The sequence below is a fragment of the Diorhabda sublineata genome, chromosome 5 (assembly GCF_026230105.1).
Source record: "Diorhabda sublineata isolate icDioSubl1.1 chromosome 5, icDioSubl1.1, whole genome shotgun sequence".
NCBI lineage: Eukaryota > Metazoa > Arthropoda > Insecta > Coleoptera > Chrysomelidae > Diorhabda > Diorhabda sublineata.
Genome location: NC_079478.1, coordinates 26823370 through 26840903, shown reverse-complemented (window position 1 = coordinate 26840903; position 17534 = coordinate 26823370). Strand labels below are relative to the sequence as shown.

The 17534-nt window shown below is 31.0% G+C and overlaps 1 protein-coding gene across 1 annotated transcript; it reads left to right on the top strand.

Moving 5' to 3' along the window:
* The first annotated feature begins 456 nt into the window (after nt 1-456).
* LOC130444691 (uncharacterized) lies at nt 457-12173 on the top strand. The gene is made up of 3 exons (XM_056779968.1): nt 457-595; nt 7935-8219; nt 11785-12173. Exons 1-3 carry the CDS (start codon nt 457-459, stop codon nt 12171-12173), a joined length of 813 nt encoding a protein of 270 aa, XP_056635946.1.
* Nucleotides 12174-17534: the final 5361 nt, after the last annotated feature.

The following is a 17534-nucleotide window of genomic DNA, read 5'->3' as shown; positions in this document are numbered from 1 at the left end:
GACTATCCAGTATTATAAATATAATGGGTCGTTATTAATAAGCTATTGGAAGCAGAAATTACTGCAAGTAAACCCCAGCAGTTCGACTTGTTAAGTCGAGTGAAATGACTCAAAGACTGGCTTCCGAAAGATTTAAATATATATATATATATATATATATATATATATATATATATATATATATATATATATATATATATAACATATATATACACTGACACAACGATTTGCCGTAAATATAAAATCCATTCGGGCTGCTATTTCAATTGATGTTATTAATACGTACTTTGACAATTTGAAAAGAGAATGTTCCACCAGAACATATTTGGAATTATGACGAATTTAGCCTACCCGTCGACCCACGTAATAAAAAAGTCATCACAAAACGGGGTTGCAAATATGCTGAACGTATTCTAAACTTGTCCAAACAATCTACAAGTTTCATGTTTTGTGGATATGCTTTGGGCAGTTCTACCTCCTTACTTAGTTTGTAAATCTAAAAATATGTACGATACTTGGATGGAAGTAGACCAGAAGGAACCCGTTAAAATCGCTCAAAGATGGGGTGATTTGAGAGCCCTATATTTTAAGATTGGTTTAAAAATATACTTTTACCTGCTCTCCAGAGCAAATACCATGATTACAAAATCAGTTTTTCCACGTCTGTTTAAATCATCGACAGATGCTTTATTAGGATCAGGAAGGGAAAATTTAAGAAGTGGTTTGAAAGAGCAAAAATTTACTTTGTTGACAGAGTGAAAATATTGGAACGAATACCACCAAATGGAAATCTCGATCTTAACGTGCAATTAAATGTCAATGCCTTCGTCATTTACCTACTCGAAGAAAGAAGATTCGCCGGTCCAGAGGAGAAAACACTCAGGAAAAAAAGCCATTGTAATAGCTGGAAGAAGAATTTCAACTAGTTGCGGAGCCTAGAGGTGTTCACATAAACACCGTTTCTTGCCCCACCAAAAAACCTAGAATGATATCCAGTGACTCCGACAGCTCTGTAAATATTTCCCTTCAATCGGAGGGAGACCAAGACTTCAGGGAACTTGAAAGTGAAAACGAAGACACACAGAATAGACAAGAACTGTATGTAACAAAGAACTCAAAATCGTGAAGTTTGTTCTGTTTTTGTTTGAGAAAAAGATTTATCCTGGAAAGATCGTGGAAATTATTCAGAAAAATGTGAAGCAATATAAAATGAAATCTTTTGCACCTAGTGGATTATTTCAGTAGAAATGGCTGAAGCCAGACGACGTTGCAGGCCATAGAGGAACCTATTCCATCTAATAGAGGTTTCTTCCAGATGCTGAAAATTGAAAAATACTCATCCTAAGCTAGTCTTAGCTACAGTTTGGGCTGTCTCGATTTTTTTATCAAGGAATATTATTGAGGTGCATTTCTTAACCAAAAATTTTCCAAAGAATGCTCTTTTCTTTTGCACGTAAAATCATTATAAAACATTTCGTTTCTTTAATTACTGCTATGCTCATATGCCCAAAAGCCTGAAAAATAACACAAATCTATTTGGTAATTATAACCAAGTCACCTATATCCCTGCGTGTCATTACGTTTTTTAAATAAAACAATGTGTGGTCTAAGTAACCTAACTAGTCTGTCTGACTTTGGCCACCCAATTCAAAAAATGGATTTAGAAATCCTTCAGATTTTTGCCCATCCTAAAGTTTAAAGTACTAATATAGACCTACAAAATAAAACTAAGAACAAACATTTATAATATTTGGTTCAAAAGTTATGGCTTTGTGAAATTTAAAAATGGACCATAGTGACCCAAATTTTCAACTTGTTCTGTTTTTATCGATTTTAAACTATATGTTAGTAAGATTGATATTAATATAAGGATCTGGAACCATATTTATACGTTTATTATCGTTGTATATACTACCAATTAAGTGGATATTTTTATTGCAATCTTCATAGGAAATTAATCTCAGGTAACACTATGAATGAATTTAAAACAAATAGCCTCAACCATCGTTATAATTATGTAGATTATTAATATTTATTCTTCTCTGTTTGGTACAAGAACTCATATTTCTTAATTTAAAATATTCTACGTTATCAGATCCAGCAAATAAATTTCAGTGTATGATCTACAGGGGTAATATTTCTAACTAGTTCAGTAATTGTGATCAGCATTCAAATATCTTGAAAATATATTCGGATAATGACCCTATGGTACGCATAAATATTGCAAGGGGCTTTCATGGCATAGTTATGTTATTCTATTTTTGAGTTGTTCGATAGCAGCTTGTACCTCTGTCAATTCAAAATGTAGATCTTCGTCTGTAGTTATTTCAGGCTTGTTTGGTTATTTTCATCTTGGCAAAAATAACGAACTACTCAAATACGGGGGAGAAAGCCTTGCCAAACAACTAACAACTCTCATTAAGAAGATCACATCATATCAAAAAATCCCAGACGATTGGAAAATGAGTACTACGAATATCATGTTCAAAAAAGGAAATAAAAAATACCATATAATTATAGAGAAATCAATTTGCTGGGTAGCACTCTGAAACTTACAACAAAAATCATCACAAACAAAATAAACAGTCTCATCACGTTAACAGGGATTTAGATCGGGAAGGTCGTACACAGATGCAATCTTCGTCATCAACCAGATCACAGAAAAATCGGTTGAGTACAACAGACCAGCATTTATGTGTTTTATAGATCTACAAAAATCATTCGAGCTCAACTAAAAAACGTTATACATCTACTATATGATAAACAAATCCCTTATGACTTGAAAAAACCATTGAAAATATATACATGGACATCAAAATCCAAGCCAAAGTGAGCGGAGAGCTAACAGAGCAAATAATAGTACATAAAGGGATTCTTCAGGGAAACTCCTTAAGCCCCTTGTTTTCCAATATCATTATGGACGAAATAATCAAGAAAGTAAGAAAGCTAAGGGGCTACCAGAGGAGGACCGAAATATTACAATATTATGTTACGCTGAGGATGCTGTTCTAGTCGCAAAAAATGAAAGGCATCTGCATGTGTTTAACTGCACAGCTAAATCTTTCAATATGATATCTGCGTCCAAAACAAAGTGTATGACCACAACCAAAACTCCGATAAGATGTAAGCTAGACGTAGACGACCAGATAATTCACCAAGTAATGAAATTCAAATACCTAGGAATTGAGATTTCAGAGTTTGGAGACGTAGAGAACGAAGTAAGAGAGCAAACAAATAAAACCTTAAGAATAGCAGCATGTTTGAACGAAACGATATTGCGAAATAGACATATATAGTAAAAATAATTTCAATTGAATGAACTGAACAAAAAACAAACGATATAGCCTCTATGGAAAAAATACACCTGTCAAAAACTAACACAGAAATCAAATACGGCTTGCTATCGAACGTTCAACAATCTGAGACTTGTTTATACAACGTTTCTCTTCTCGGTACATGATGAGCGGCATAAATTTACAGATCTCTTTTTTGGGGGGTCCAATGTTCTGCTTGTACTTGTTATATTATCTGAGTCCATTTCAAAGTTAGTCTTCATATTTTGAGTGAAACAATAACTAGAACGCAAGGAAAAACAAAATTGTTTATACCATTTGTGTAGAAGTTATACAATTGTATATACAATCATGATATTTGTCAAAAGTGCTATGGAAAACCGGTTGCGATTTGACCAATCTGAAATCCACAGAATTGCCAACGCAAATTCAAATCTAATTTGAAAACAATTTTGTATATGGATGGATGAATCATGTTAAGATACACTTGATGATATTCACCTCTATTAACTTTTTATTACCTACCAAACATTTGAAGAAGGCCCATCGAATAACTATAAATTCATGAGTTAAATATATAACCTAATATCTACCTTTATCTATCTTTATTGTAATAAAGATAAAAGAGAATATCAATTACATTCTGAACCACTTGGTTCCACTAAAAGGAGGGGAAAAATATTTTCAGATCAAAGTATCCTACAGAAAGAGTCCAGAGAAAACCGTTAGCGTGTCGCCACGACACGTATCAAACCATGCCACGTCAATTTATAGTTCGATAGTTCATCGCTGCGACAATTTATCGCAACGACAATTTATTATGACATAAATTAATTGAAGAATCAATATCATTGTTATTTTCTCAGTTCACTATCTTCTTATTTTTCAGGTAGTTACCTATTGAAACTAAGGGACGACTGTTTGCTGCATCCAGAAGCTTATAGATATATCTTCATCCCAAATCAATAATCATATATTTTGAGAAGGCAGTTATGAATGCTGTTTAGTGAGGATATTCTGCTAAGAAGATAAGAGTGTATTTTTTTACTGTAGCAAATGTTGCAAGGGCAGATCTAGAGTTGTGGACTACATAAGCTCTATTTTTATGAAGCTGCATTTTTCACGATTTTGAGACTTCTCGCAGTATTGACTTATGTTCTTGAAAATAATAAGGTTAGGTTAGGTAAGCATGAGATAAATTGATGATGCGATGAATTGTCGCGTCAATCAATTATCGACAATGACTTGGCGTACGATGAATTGTCGTAGGTAGATCCTTATTAACCGACTCGAGATTAGCATAATAACTTGGATGCCGTTAATGTCAAATCTGAATTTGTGAAATAACGATGTGTGAATTTTTTCTTGCATCTATCTCCACAAAAATGCAGACATCTTTCACGCGAGGCCAAAGAAATCCGTCTGTTATTAATTTCTGAAATGTTATTATCGACTGCAGTTGTTACTGGCTATTACATCTACAGATCAGGACTTACGTACCAAATTTGTTAACGTAATATTGTTTCATGATGGACAAAATTTTCTGGATCATTCTATCTTCAGTAAAAATTCCACCTTCCATCTGAACTCGATGGTGTAACGAGACTCTTATATTATTTTGTGAAATACACCTCCTGAAAAATTAAGGGCGTTTTTGGGTGAAGCCACTGTGATACTTCGTTGTATTTAAATTTATTCAATATGCTTTTTCATTTGATATCACATTTTTAACTTTTAGTCCAATGTTAGAAATATCATGAAGCATTGAATCTCATATTCATTTTGAAATATTCTTGTGTTAAGGTATATCATGATTCACCATTTTTCCAATAGTTCGGTGTTTCATTTCTTTCTTTTTTCTCACTACAAACTAGAAATTCTAAGCAATCATATTTTGATATTCTCAAAATTCTGGATATTTTGGTGGCGCTTATAGTGAGTAACTCGTAATAATGAAAAATAACGTTTTTAATGTTTTGCTCATACGAGGCTGTACGTACCTAACTGCTTGAATCAACTTATCTGGTTCTAATAAGACTGTAATATTAAATTAATTCAATGGCTATGGTCTACTTGGATAGATGTAAATGATTGATGATATTGATATAACAGTTTACGTATCCAATTGTGGTCGATTAATTCTAAATTACAGACTTTTATTTTTATAATTATTATATAGACGCCGTTAATATGATCTAATTGTTCCAGTAACCGTTAGATATTTAATTAGAAAAGTGAATAATGTAATAAACATAATTTTATAATTATTACTATTATTCGTCTTATTATATCAACAAATTGTACATTATATAATATAGAATTTCCTATAAATATCTTCGAAATTCACTAAAAGATTATTAGTGAGAATATTCATTAGAATTCGATATACAGGGTGTTTCTAAATTCATTTGACAAAATTTCTTTCATTTTGTCGCATGAGTTCAGAAATAACCTGTATATAAAAAATATTTCACTTTCATTAGTGAGGAGCTTTAAAAGTGAATACATCAAATTTAAGTGGAAACTCATTAGTAACATATCTCATAAATAATTCATAATCCATATTAATAACATCAGAAGACTGCATTTAATATAAGACATAATTTTCACTACTAGATTATTATGTAAGTTATTCCAGAGACATTTTTCATTAGGTAGTCAAAATTGAAGATGGTATATAAATGTCGTTCACAGATTTGTCATGAATATACAAGACAATTATTCAAATAGATATAAATTAGCAACCCTTACTTTATTCAATTTCAAAATATTTTGAACATGAAGTTTTATTGAACGAAATAATAATTTAAAATCTTTGTTTTATATCACCAATAACTGCAGAGAAAAAATATAAACACCGTAATTCATATTTTCTTTCCATTTAATTGAGTGGAGAAAAGTAAAGATGTGGAGTGTGGAATAAAATACCAGTAGACCTTTGCAAGAGCAAGAAAATTGCAGAATTTCAAGTTAAAATTAGAATTAGGTTAGTCGTTCCGAAATACCCTGTATATTACAAATATTTCACTTTCATTAGTGACGAGCTTTAAAAGTGAATATATCAAATTTTAGTGGAACCTCATTTGTAAAATATCTTATAAATAATTCATATTCCACATTAATAATATCAGAAGACTGCATTCAATATAAAACATTATTACTAGATTAGTATGTAACCTATTTTTGAAACATTCTTCATTAGTTAGGCAAAATTGAACATAGTATAATCATTGAATTAAGAATGAATATTAATGTTTCAAAAATACATTCATGACCGAGGTTCTGAAATCGCAAATTCATATTATTTCAGTCACCAAAGCAAAGTTTATATATTTTATATACCTTTTTGCAAGGATCCTTCTTTCTATCCCAAATTTTAGTGATTAACAGATTAATGAAAAATTATTTGTTTCATTTGCTAGTGCTACACGAATTCATTACGAAAATCTTTCTTTTAAACATAGAAATTGGTGACAAATAATTAGTACTGAGATTAAGTTTATTTTCGGTTCGATATGAATATATGCTATAACATTATTAGAAACATGATATTTCAAGATACGCCCTATTTATCTATTGTAATGATTCCTATCGAATAGGTAATTTGTGTCACTTTCGTAATAAAATCGGCAATAATGTACTGTCGGTTAGAATTTCGAAGATAAAGAAAACTTCACATTTAGTTGGAATCTTTCCAAAAATAATTAGTTGTTGAAAATAATGCTGTTTATTTCAGATGGCACTAAGCTACTGGTCATTTTTATAAAGAACAAGCGTAAAAGTAACTAGATGGCGTGCAAAATTGCCTCAAATGGTTTAAACATTGTGACTGTTCTACTATCCTATTCTTTATACAATGGTATAATAGAAGGTACTACGTGTCGTCTTTTACTTTTTACTCTTATATGCTAAGTGGTATCAGAGCCTTGCATCAAAAATAAAGTAATAATAATTGCAAGGTATTTTGAAAACATGTACATTCCTGTAGACCTGTAGACATCTATACTGCTTGAGGCACCTTCTAAGGATATATATATATATATATATATATATATATATATATATATATATATATATATTTATGAACCTAGAGATTATGCGTTGGAAATTTAAAATTTCTTCCAATTACTTTCTAAAGACTGATCAGAAATTTCTTTATTCAACTTAATAGAAATATTTTCGTATATTCATTTTAGCCATGAAAACGGTTCTTTGTTACAACCGCTAGCATTAGATGGTGCCGAAATAATTAGTGAAGTTTAAAGCTTTTTCCATTGAATGCGTTAACACTGTTACCAAATTTGAACTAAAAATACTCGTTGCACTGACTTAGTTCATCTTTATTCAGACCATGAAGTGATCCATTAACTTTGCAAAAGTATGTTATTATACAGACATACAAAATAACTTGAGAGGAATGATTATAGATATGTGATATTTAAACTAAACTTAAGCGCAATCTTGGTAGTTAAATTTACACGGTCGGATGTTTTCATTATAGTATAAAGTTGATCTGGTGTTTTGAAAAATTTTAGTTTAATCGTAGATGCAGCAGAATGCATTTTAGGTCGTTGATTTTTGTGGCTATTTTATCGATTCAAAAATTCACCTATTCTCAAAATGCAACGGTATTTTGGAAAGGAATCGGTTTTTACAAAGAGTGCTTTTATAATAAGAGTCCCGGACTGTGTATAAAAGAAAAAACGTTGACAGCTTTGAACGAAAGCATTATGGACGAAAGACCGATATATTTTGGACTTTTCGAAATTAAGAAAAATCCTGATTATTTTTTAAATCAAACGACCGATTTAGATACAGGAGAGGGGATAGCCAGGAGTGAGAAATTAAGTGATGCTTTGATGCAGAAATTCGAGCAATTTTTAAAGTCAAGGTCCATAAAACTAAACTTGTCAAATGCTTTCGAAGGTAAGATTTCGTTATTTCTATGATAATATTCCAAAGCTGATTTTAATGATATCGAGCATACCTACAGTGCTCATGAATAAACATCCAATCAATTCCATTGGTTTGATTGTTTTTTCAAGTATTTCAGCAAGTATTTCAACCAGTTGAGTTTTTATCGGTACTCAGCTAAAAGATTTGTTATTGGTAATTCAATATTTTTCCTACGATATATTCAATAAAAAATTCCAAAATATGTGAAATTTTGATTTTAAACTCAATTTTTCTAATTATTTGCGTAGACGGCGCTGTGATTGTTGATATTTTAGAATGGCATGTGAATTTCCTAGTGCCTTGTTTGGAAAGGAGTATTACTCGTATACTAAGCTGCAATATTGAATTATTTGATATATTATGTTTTCCAGCTTGATGCTGGAAATGCCATCTATTAGTTTCTTGACGATAAGCAAATCGACGCACATTACGTATAATCCCCAGATAAATTCTATAAATTTGTTCTCCAATCCATTCTTGCAACTCCTATATATCCTATAAAAGAAAATTGAAGTTAAACGTATTTTAAATATTTAGTCCTCCTTACTTGTTATCTGCAAATTTGACGACTGACTCATTTAGGAAAAATGTAGCCTCATCATAAAACATATAACAAAGCATTAATTTAAGGTTACATGAATGTTATAATATTCCAATCGATATAATCATCGTTGCGTTCTTGATGTGACTGAAGTTTGTAGTTTGTAAGGATGGTAATTCCAAAATACGTGATACTGCTGGAAATAAGTCTGTGTCTAACGCAATTTAGCGTAAATATAAGAACAATTATCCTTAAAACATAATACAGATTTTGCGTTCTTAGATACCTTAGGACATCCACTATTACGAATATTTTTAACATGAGTTTCTCAGAATGTTTTCTCAATTTTACTGAGTGTCGTCGTACTTGGATTGAACAAATCGCTTACCTCTTGCTGGGTTTTCATTCTATCGATCTATCTCCGCATAATATAAAAATTTCTTTGCTTTGAGCTCTACTCAAAGTAGCCATGATTCAATCCTAGCTCTGTCAATTGGAATTGAGTGTATCTGATAAAACATCAGATAATATTTCAATTGACAGGAGGCAAGTAAATTAATTTTCGACGAATAACTGCCGTTAAGGTGAAGATTTCCAATATTGGTGCTGTTATCTAAATATGAAACTACAATAAATCATTGCTAATGCTTTTCAACGCTGTTAGTGAATTCTTTAGTTAGAAAATTAGGAGAATCATCGTTTGCTAAGTAGAAATAAATATTGAATAACTATGCCTTTACAGTGTGTGAAAGAACTTCCAAATGAGGCTAATATTTAAATTGAAAAACGATAACAATTACGACAAAAATTTTCTATATATACTTCAGGTGCCAGTTCATTATGATACTTTACTGTTTCACATATTCTGGAACCTTTCAATTGTGTGCACAAGGCTCTTTATTTTGGATTACACGTATACAATAGAAAATATGCATGTAGTTAATTATATTTTATCGGACATTATATTTGCAATGTCGTCATGAAATCGTCATTTACCTATTTCATTTGCTCTCAAATGTTAAAAATAATTATTAAAGGGTGCAAAATAAGTGAGTGAAATTCACGATGATAAATGAATCATCGTTGATCTTGACATCAAATACCACGACCTGGAAAAATCCAAGTTATCATCGATTGGTACTAGTTGGAAATTAATAAAAGCGAAGGATATTTGCTTTGGACCTAAACGTAACTTTTTCAAAAAGCTTAAACACTGATAGTTTCCTGTCGGTGGAAATAAATAATTGTCATATGATTGGTGACACAAATAATCAATTGATTTTACAGAAGTAGTAGGAAAAATATCAATACCTACATTATGAGTGTTTTTATCGAACATTATAAACTTCCAACAAAGCTAAAGCCCTCTTTTGAATTGCTTATAGTAATTATGAAACAAATAAAAAGGGAGCATATTTCCACAATGAAATATATGAGACACAACTCATTTCTTCAAATTTAGTGCTATTTTTTTATCTTTTTCTTCATAATCTTATATTGTACATAATTTATTATGTCTTTCTTGTCCAGAAATGAATTCTTGATTTAATATTGTTTGGATACAAAGATAAAAGGTGTACCACATCTATGTATGGTTCTTCAAATAAAAATTTCATTAATTTTGTCAATTAGGTCAGGTTAGGTAGAAGAAATAGTAGTACTCACATTAAAATGATGTTCGCAACAATGCAAACTGGATTATGAAGATACTTCATCTCTTCTCATGACCCCATACCATTGAATTCTTGTTTTCGCATGTCCCGGAACTTGAAAAAAGGATGGGGTATCCTAAAATATATATATATATATATATATATATATATATATATATATATATATATATATATATATAAATTACAGCCGCACTCAAAGTAAACAAATACTGGACGTGGCAATTGATGTTATCCAAAGCAAATACATGCATATTTCCTATTCTGATAAAATCAAATTACAAAGATGAGGAAAATTTGACTGATTTTTGTAATAATATACCCACCTTATGTATAGGAAATAAAGTAATTCCCTTAAGTGATAATCCAAAGTAAGTAAGAACCCAACAAAATCTTTTTGCACGAGTTGCATACAATATTTTTTCTACGTTCATGAAAAAGAGTTTTCTTTAGGTGTATAATAATAAAAAGCATAATTTGAAAGCAAAATATTCAATAATCGATTAACACTAACGGTTAACATTGAGAAAGTTAGGAATAATTTAACCTAAACATTATTTGTACCATTAATATTAGCAGTGGATGTACAATTTTTGCAAGTTTCAATATTAATATTCCTTGGCAAGTGATTGCTCTACCTCTAACCTTCCGCTACTATCGATGAAGTGTTGCGGATGATCTCCCGAAGCTCAGGATTCTCCAAATTCAGAAAATTTTACAATTTCATACGGGATTCTAGCAAACGGTATAACTTTCATTTCGTTAATTGGTAAAAAACCTTTATATGGAATATGACTGGGACCTAATTTCGTGTATTTATGGACATTTTTTGAGAAGGGCACTTTTAGAATAAATATTGAACCGACTTCTTCTATGTCTTCAATACTCAATTTTTGAAGTTCCTCTACGACGTGCCCCTGTGATGATCATTCTTTGCTGTAACAACATTGTAGTATGAGACTATGAGATATGGAAGATACTCATTTGGTCTCCAGATGGTTGTATAAATTTGATCATTACAGAATTGTTCCAAATTAAATGAACTGAAATGTATTTGAAGTTTTGGCTAGTATTGATTCTTCATGCTTATACATCTCCTATTTCTTTATTTGAGTTGAACCTCTCTACTGAATAAGCTTTAGGTATTTACAGTCATCTTCTATCAAGTCTTCTTCAAAAACAAATTAATTTTTGAACCTGATAATGACTACTCTCGCTAGTAATATACCGATCAAGCAATAGAAAAAACTTTTAATTGTAATCCGTGGTAAAAGTGTTTCCAATTCATTTCCACATTGTTATAACATTTCCTTATATTTTACAGGTAGAAAAGGAGGCGGTGGTGGAGGTGGAGGAGGTGGCAAAAAAGGAGGGGGTGGAGGAGGAGGAGGTAGCCTAATTATATTGGCAATTTGTGGAATGGGAGCTATGATGGTGAATATGGTTATGGGAAAAATGGCAATGATGGCAGGTTCTGCTTTGATGATTGCAAAAGTTTCCCTGCTCCTTTCCCTTATAATGCTGGTTAAGAAGATGCAAGAGAAAGGAGGCGGTGGCGAAGAGAAGCACATAGTTTATGCAGACGCTGGTCACAGCCACGGTGGAGGAGGATATGGAGGAGGCGGAGGTTGGCATAGAAGTTTGGATGATGCTCAAAATATTGTCTATAAAGGCCAATGGACTGCCTCAACTGATAATGGTTCGGGTTTATGAAATATGCGTATGTATTATGCACATTCTTTCTATCAATATTTTCGATACTCTCCACGATCTTTCTATATATACTGTCTGGTTTCAACTGCATGATTATGGTGAATAAATTTTACATAATGTCGAATAATGTAGAACCATTAAAACAAGAATTATTAAGAGACGTGAAATACAGCAATCAAACCAGGCATAAGCAAGTACTGGTAATTGTTTTTTGAAATAAAAGTATGTAGTTTTAAAATGATAGAGCCAAATAGTACTGAAGAATATGTCATAATAAAAAAACCTCACAGTCTGGGCTCTGAAAGGTAGAATTGAACCCACAATGAACTCTTGCAAAATATCAATATTCTTCCTATGCTGTTGAGATCTTGCCTGTGAACTCCACGGATAGACAGTTTCCTCATTATTGGGATTTTATATGTCATACACATACATTTTTGACGTCTCTGTATTTTATTTATGTTCGCAAGATCACTTTTTGGTTGAAATAATCAAACTATTTTCCATTCATCACTTCTTCTTTTCAAGAACTCAATTATGTTCCAAATTTTATATGACATATCGAAATATTCCAGCTCAAATGAGTGATAAGTAGGAGATCAATTTTCCCATTTGGATTTCATATATAATTCATTATCAAAAATTTTCGTTTGTGTTGAAATTAGTTGATATATCTCTAATATGACAACCATGTACATAATACCTTCTGAAGCCGACATTTCCGCTTGAAAGTTTGTACTCTACTGAGATCACTGAGTAGGAATTCCAATGTCAACAGGTTAAAGTTTGACTTATTTTCCAAAGGTAGAGTGGAGATAATGAGTTTTCTCATTTTGAAATAATGGTGCGAGAAGAGCTTTTAAGGGGACGTAACGTGTTGTTAAACCTATTTTCAAAGGATATACTGCGAATAAGGACGTCATAACTATATTTATACATATTTTGAGTGTTTTATTTGCTAAATTTGAATGTTTTACATGTACGACATTCTAATCAAAGAAGAAAGTAATTCGTTATAATTTTTAGTACATAATATCGAGAAATTTTGATTTAATAGTGCAACTATTTTTAAGACCGATGTTTGTTTGAGTATATTACTATTACTAAGAGTGGAAACGCATTATTGATCCTAATTACTTGGCTTATGCATTTGTAGTCACCTTAGTCTTCCACAAAATCAAATCTTCGGATTTTTCAATGTCGTAATATAATGAACCAGTAGCCCGATCTTCTTCCCAGCCTATGTTCTCTCTGCAATAATCGACTTCCGCGCACCTTGTGACTACGCCTACCAGAGTATTTGCTTGCTATCTACTTAAATATGGTATTCTAATGTTTTCTTTATTCATTTATATTATTTCTATTGGTGGGTTTAAGTTATATACACTGTCTTTTACTTATTCAAACACTAGACTTTACTAACATAAAGAATGATTAATTATTCACTAATAAGAACTAATATTATTTATTTCAATGCATCGATTGGTTTTCTATTTCGTTCTGTTCACTATGACTGAATAGAAAGACCTTCCTAGAAATTAGTTCTAAAGAAACTATCTAAATAAATCGCCGCTGTGATAAAAACAAAAAATAAAGGCACCGCAAATTCGCCAAATTTTAAAATTACATTATAAGTGTACAGGACCGGAACCACGGCCATGTCATAGACTTGTTCGTAATAGTATTGTACAGTCTGAGGTGAGCTATGATTTTGAACTTTTCAGTTATATGAAACAACGACCATGTAGTGAATGAGGAAAATTCAAATATCTCACTTATTATTTTAAATATCAAATGGTGAGGAATTATCAAGTGACGTCTTATTTCTTTCAAATTATTTTGTTCACCTTGATCTGAGCTAAAGTTTTCCTATTTCGAAGTAATTATCTCCAGAAATAGCTGATATGTTAATGAAAATCAATTTATCGAATTCAATTATTACTTACCCGATATTATCAATGAGAATATAATTTTTTTTCTAAATGTGTAGTTAAAGTTTGAAAGAGCAATTTTGAACTACCTTTTGAAGTTATAAAAATCTACCCCAAGAATACGTCATGTATAATTAAATATTTTGAGGGAAACTATGGAAAATTAAAGTCCCCCTAGATTGTGAAATTGATTTTGATAGCAATATTTTTGAAACTGTCGTAAAATTCCAGTGCAGGCTAGAGTTTATAATGTTACAACAAATCAATAGAATTATTATCATCATGTAAATTGGGGAATCTGATACAATGTCAATACCAAAATGAAATCGTTTGTTGATTGGAAACAATCGAAAAGCATAAGTGATTATTTCTTCTTTCATGTAGTATCAACACAATCTTGTTTCAATTACTAAATATACCGTTGTCAAAGGAATGAACAGATGCTCACAAATGGTTACTACGAAAGAAAGCTTTTTAAAAGAGAAAACTAACATCGGTAGTACTGTTTCTCTACAACTGTTGTAAAACGATAAATTTCTAATAGAATTAGTGAGTATTTCCGATGTATGTTCTTGTTTTTATTTGATCTCCACAACATATTTATACAAAACAAGAAATTATAGTATTATTATAACTCTGAATATTTTAGTTTGAATGTGGCACTAATGGAAAAATACGTTTTGGATACAACAATCATATAGTGTATTCCACTACACTACATGAAGAAGGTTGTTTATCTATTATAACCTAAGAAAAATGCAAAATTAAAATACCCATAGACAAAAATCTTATATGTTTTACAATGTAGTAGAAATGATGAATCAAAGTATAGTTCGAAACTTATTTTATTGTACAACTGATAACACCAAGGCTAATTTTGTTCATTTGAGTGTTTTTAAACGCAATTGGTTATCCATTTTCTTGGGGAAGCGTTATATAACGTCGAAAATCCATTATTTCCAAATAATACCTGGGTATGCGTTATGTAGGTGTATGATACAAGTCCGCGATAACAGATGTCTTCCGTTCAAGGAATATATATATATATATATATATATATATATATATATATTTTTTTTTTTTCTGTTCTGAAATATGTCAAAATTGCGATGATGATATGAATATTGTACTAAGCCCCTTCATTATAAATACGTCATTCATCTACTATTCGATATATCATATCATCTTCAGATTCTCATGAGTTACTTGCTTATTTTAATTTAATAATGATAAAGATATGTGAAATAAGACTTTTCAAATGAATAAGCTCCAATATTTTTCTAAATTTCTAGGCTTTTCAATTAGTTTTTAATAAAGTGAGTAGATAGGTGTATGTTTTCCTGTAATCATATTATTATCATCATCATGCCGTTCAATCCCTTGGATAATGCCTAGCGCTTTGTGTGACTACAAATCCCTTTATTAGAGAATTACTGCCCTTGTTCTTTTTGTTACAGTTTTTTGTTGGTCTGTGCTTCGTTTATGAACTTTCTTCATTCTCTTCTGATTCTGAATTTTGTTGTTAAGGGGTATTTCTTGGTCTACCTATGTCTCTCGGGTATAAAGGTATCCCTTATGTTATCCTCGTCAACATTTCTGTAGGTTTCCTTCTCATGATGTGTCCTGCCCAATTTAGTCTTTGTGCTTTCATACACCTTATTATATTCTCTCTTTCTAGTTCTTCTCCTATTTCTTCATTTTTCTTCAATCTTCTCCTGTAATATTTGGTCCTGAGTACACTTCTCAGTATTTTTCTCTGGGCTCAATTTGCCTTTTTATTTATGACAATTGCTTCCATGGCATACGCAATCACTAGTTTTATTAATGTTTTACATATTTTTAATTTGTTCTTTTTACTAATATTCTTACATTTGAGTAACTTTTTATTTTTTCCAAATGTTCGATATCCTTTGTGTATTCTATTTCTTATTCTTTCTTCAGAATATTGTTATTATTATTGTTCTCAGTTGGTCCATTCCTCTTTCATCTTGTCTTGCTATCTTCATGTATTTGGTTTTTTCTTGGTTTATTTCTATTCCTGCTTTTGTTTCCAATTTGTTGATTGCCTTTATGAGTTCTTATCTTGCATTAACCAAATTGTTATATCGTCAGCGTATGCTACTGCTTGTTATAATTTTTTTGTTCCTCTTTACGTTCTCTAAAATCATATTAAATAGGGTTGGAAAGATCGAGTCTCTCTGTTTGACTCTTTTGCTTATTTTTATTTCTTTTGATAGTGTTCCCATGTACCTTATTTAGGCTTTCCTATTTTGTTATATAACTTCTATCAATATCATTAATTTTCTGGGTACCTTTAGCGCTTTTAGATCTTTTTTATCATTTTTGTGTAGTTATTTAGTCAAACGCCCTTTTAAAGTTTATGAAAATTCTGTGTAGCTCTCTAATGAGTTCCCATGTTTTCTTGCACTATTTGGTCTATTGTGTGGATTACGTTGATTGTGAATCGTCCTAGTATCAACCCATTTTGGTAGTTTCCCACAAAGCTTCCTGCTTAAAATTTGAGTTTTAGAGTATTTTATATGTAATGTTGAGAAGTGTTATGGCTTTATAGTTTTTGCATTCCTCTTTATCGCCTTTTCTATGTATTGGTATAATTACTCCAGTATTCCACCCCTCTAGGATCCTGTTTTGTTTTCTCGATGAGTGGATGAAATTGTTTTATATGTATGTGGATGTATATCCGTATTTTAACAGCTCAGCTTCTATTCCACCTTTTCCAGTTACTTTTCCTTTACGTAATATTTTTATTTGTCCGTTTTTAGTTGGACATTTTGTTGCTTTCTTTTCTTTTTTTATGATTTCTGAATTTTCCTCTGTTGTTTTTTCCATCTTCGTATAATTTATTTTCATAGTACTCATTTCATATTTTCCCAATTATTTGAGGATCATTTTGTATTATACCATTCCTATCTTTTATTCCGTTTGCTAATGGGATAATTTTTCGATTGTCTCATAGCCCCCTTCGTCTATCTTATCTAATTATCGTCTCATTCTTGTCATGTTTTATTGTTGTCTGACTTCTTCACTCTCTTCGTCGTAGCAGTTTTTGTTTGTATTCTTGCATGTTTTCATTGTTAATACTTGTTCTGCAGTGTTTATTATATTATATTGTTATTCTTTTCATTGTTTTTCTTATCCTTTATGTTATCATTTTGCCTTCGTATGTTACTTCCCATCTATTCAATCTTGTTTTGCTGCAGTATTTTTTAGTTAGCTCTACTACTTTTATAGTTGTTATTACTAAACAGTAAACATATAGTACTCCTAAATATTTTATTATATATACCCAAATATATTCTTAAAGAAGCTGAAATTAACTAATCTTAATTAATTCGGCAGTGAAATATTTATATAACCTCTTTATTATAAATGGATATAGAACATTATATTTTATATGTAGTGTTAACTT